General features: G+C 44.3%; 2 protein-coding genes across 2 annotated transcripts in view; both read left to right on the top strand.

The window, feature by feature from the left end:
- The window catches only part of LOC112074195 (perforin-1-like), a 43,098-nt gene extending 40,771 nt beyond the window's left edge, over positions 1-2,327 (top strand). Inside the window, exon 7 of the mRNA XM_024141412.2 lies at positions 1,750-2,327. Within this exon, the coding sequence (XP_023997180.2) occupies positions 1,750-2,188 (439 nt within the window). The 3' untranslated portion in view covers positions 2,189-2,327. The remainder of the gene's footprint in view (positions 1-1,749) is intronic.
- The window catches only part of LOC112074194 (perforin-1), an 89,423-nt gene that overhangs the window by 80,885 nt on the left and 6,205 nt on the right, over positions 1-2,333 (top strand). The gene's annotated exons all lie outside the window — the stretch shown is intronic.

Raw genomic sequence — 2,333 nt, 5'->3', positions numbered from 1 at the left:
ACCCACGTGGAGAAACAACCTATTTCACATGATTCCCTGGTTTTCAACGTGGTTCCTGTGAGTCTTGCTAACATGCATTACATACCCACCCCAAGCTGGAATGAGATTTACTCCAGTGTTGTTGTGAGGGTTTGATCAATACGAAGTATGCTAAAAGAACCATAGGTATAGGGTGAAGTGCTGAAATCTGGACAAAAAAATGGTTAGAAACAGAAAGAAATGCACACTCTACTGTAGAGTGCGAGTAGAGTGTACTTGGGGTGGGAAGTGTTTAGTTGTGCTGATGTGACTCGTAAGTTTGTATTTTTCACACTTGTCCCCGTCAGGTAAGTGTCACAGTGAGGTGTACAGGAAATAAAAGCCCCCCCTTTTGTACACCAGGTCCGTGTGTTCCCCTGCTCGAGGGTCACGGTACAGCCCCTCAGGTTGTCATCTTATACGCAGGATCGTAATCCCAGCCGCCACATTTGACTCAGCTTTTGTCAAAGGACCCATGCAATAAGGTAGCATTCCAGACAGGATTGTTGGACGAATCACATTGTCTATATGACTTGGAACCGTAGTGACCACAGCGTACCTGTAGCAGGATGGAAACAGGAAGTTGGAAACAAACTGGAAAGATTCAAATACTATGGCATGCCACAAGAGGCGATCAAAACTCATTCCATGGAGGACCTAGTCTATATGTTTTATTCCTTTCAATTAAGACTAAAGACAACCAGTAGTGAGGGGATTTCTTACGTAATGAGTGACACTTAAATCATTCAATCATAATACAAGGGAGGAGAGAAAAACCGTCAGACACTCGGCCCTTTAGTGGAATGAGTTTGATACATGTTGGTGTAAAGGTTGAAAGACTTTTATCACATAGTTCATTCTGTCTTCTTCCTTTTCTCTTGTGTCCTCTCTTCCTCCGTGGAATGTGTTTGACACGCGTTTATAATCTGTAGCTCCGTAATCACACTTTAGCCACTTATCCACTTACTGTAGCCCCACTATTTCCATCTACTGTATCCCGACTATTCACTTATTATTCCAAATCTTGTATCCACGTATTCATTATCTAGCCCACTCTAATTTCCACTACATGTAGCCCACTTATTCCCTACTGTACCCACTTATTTCACTACTTTAGTCCCACTTATTCCACTACTTTACCCACTTTTCACTTACTGCTTAGCCCACTTATTCCACTGACTTGAGCTTCCACAATTATTCGCGACTACTCGTAGCCCACTTGATTTCCACATGTAGCTGCCACCTGTGGGCTAAAGTAGTGGAATAAGTGGGATAAAGTAGTGGAATAAGTGGGATAAAGTAGTGGAATAAGTGGGCTACAGTAGTGGAATAAGTGGGCTAAAGTAGTGGATTAAGTGGGCTACAGATTATAACGCGTGTCAAACACATTCCACGGAGGGAAGAGAGACAAGAGAGAAAAGGAAGAAGACAGAATGACTATCGTGATAAAAGTYCTTTCAACCTTTTACACCAACATGTATCAAACTCATTCCACTAAGGGCCGAGTGTCTGACGGTTTTCTCTCCTCCCTTGTATTTGATTGATGATTTAAGGTCACTCATTAGTAAGGAAATCCCCTCACCTGGTTGTCTTTAGTCTTAATTGAAAGGAACTAAAACCAGTATAGACTAGGTCCTCCATGGAATGAGTTTGATCGCCCTCTTGTGGCATGCCATAGTATTTGAATCTTTCCAGTTTGTTTCCAACTTCCTGTTTCTCCACCTGCTACAGGTACGCTGTGGTCACCTACGGTTCCAAGTCCCATAAGACCAATGTGATTCCGTCCAACAATCCTGTCTGGAATGCTACCTTTGACATGGGTCCCTTTGACAAAGACCTGAGTCTAAAGGTGGCGGTCTGGGATTACGATCCTGCGTCTACAGATGACAACCTGAGGGGCTGTACCGTCGACCTCGAGCAGGGRACACACGGACGCTGGTGTAACAAAAGCGGGGGGGGCTTTTATTTCCTGTACACCCTCACCTGTGACCCTTACCTGAYCGGRGACAAGTGTGAAAAATACAAACCTTTCAAAGTCACAGCGCACAAACCTTCCACCCCCACAGTACACTCTACTCCACTCTACAGTAAGAGTGTGCATCTCTTTTCTACCTTTTCTGTCCAGAGTTCWGCACTCCTATACCTATGGTTCTTTTACATCTCTGTATAATGTACCCCTCACAACACACTGGAGTAAATTCATTCCAGGCGGTGGGTCTGTTGCCTGTACAGCTCACCAGGAACCACGTTGAAAACCAGGGGAATCATTAGAATATGTTTTCCCCTGGGTGGTACTCGGTGCATCTTTCTCCCCC

Source organism: Salvelinus sp. IW2-2015, unplaced genomic scaffold, assembly GCF_002910315.2.
Source record: "Salvelinus sp. IW2-2015 unplaced genomic scaffold, ASM291031v2 Un_scaffold2532, whole genome shotgun sequence".
In the NCBI taxonomy this organism is placed as follows: Eukaryota; Metazoa; Chordata; class Actinopteri; order Salmoniformes; family Salmonidae; genus Salvelinus; species Salvelinus sp. IW2-2015.
Note: the sequence above shows the minus strand (reverse complement) of the source record. Positions and strands in the feature narration are given on the sequence as shown.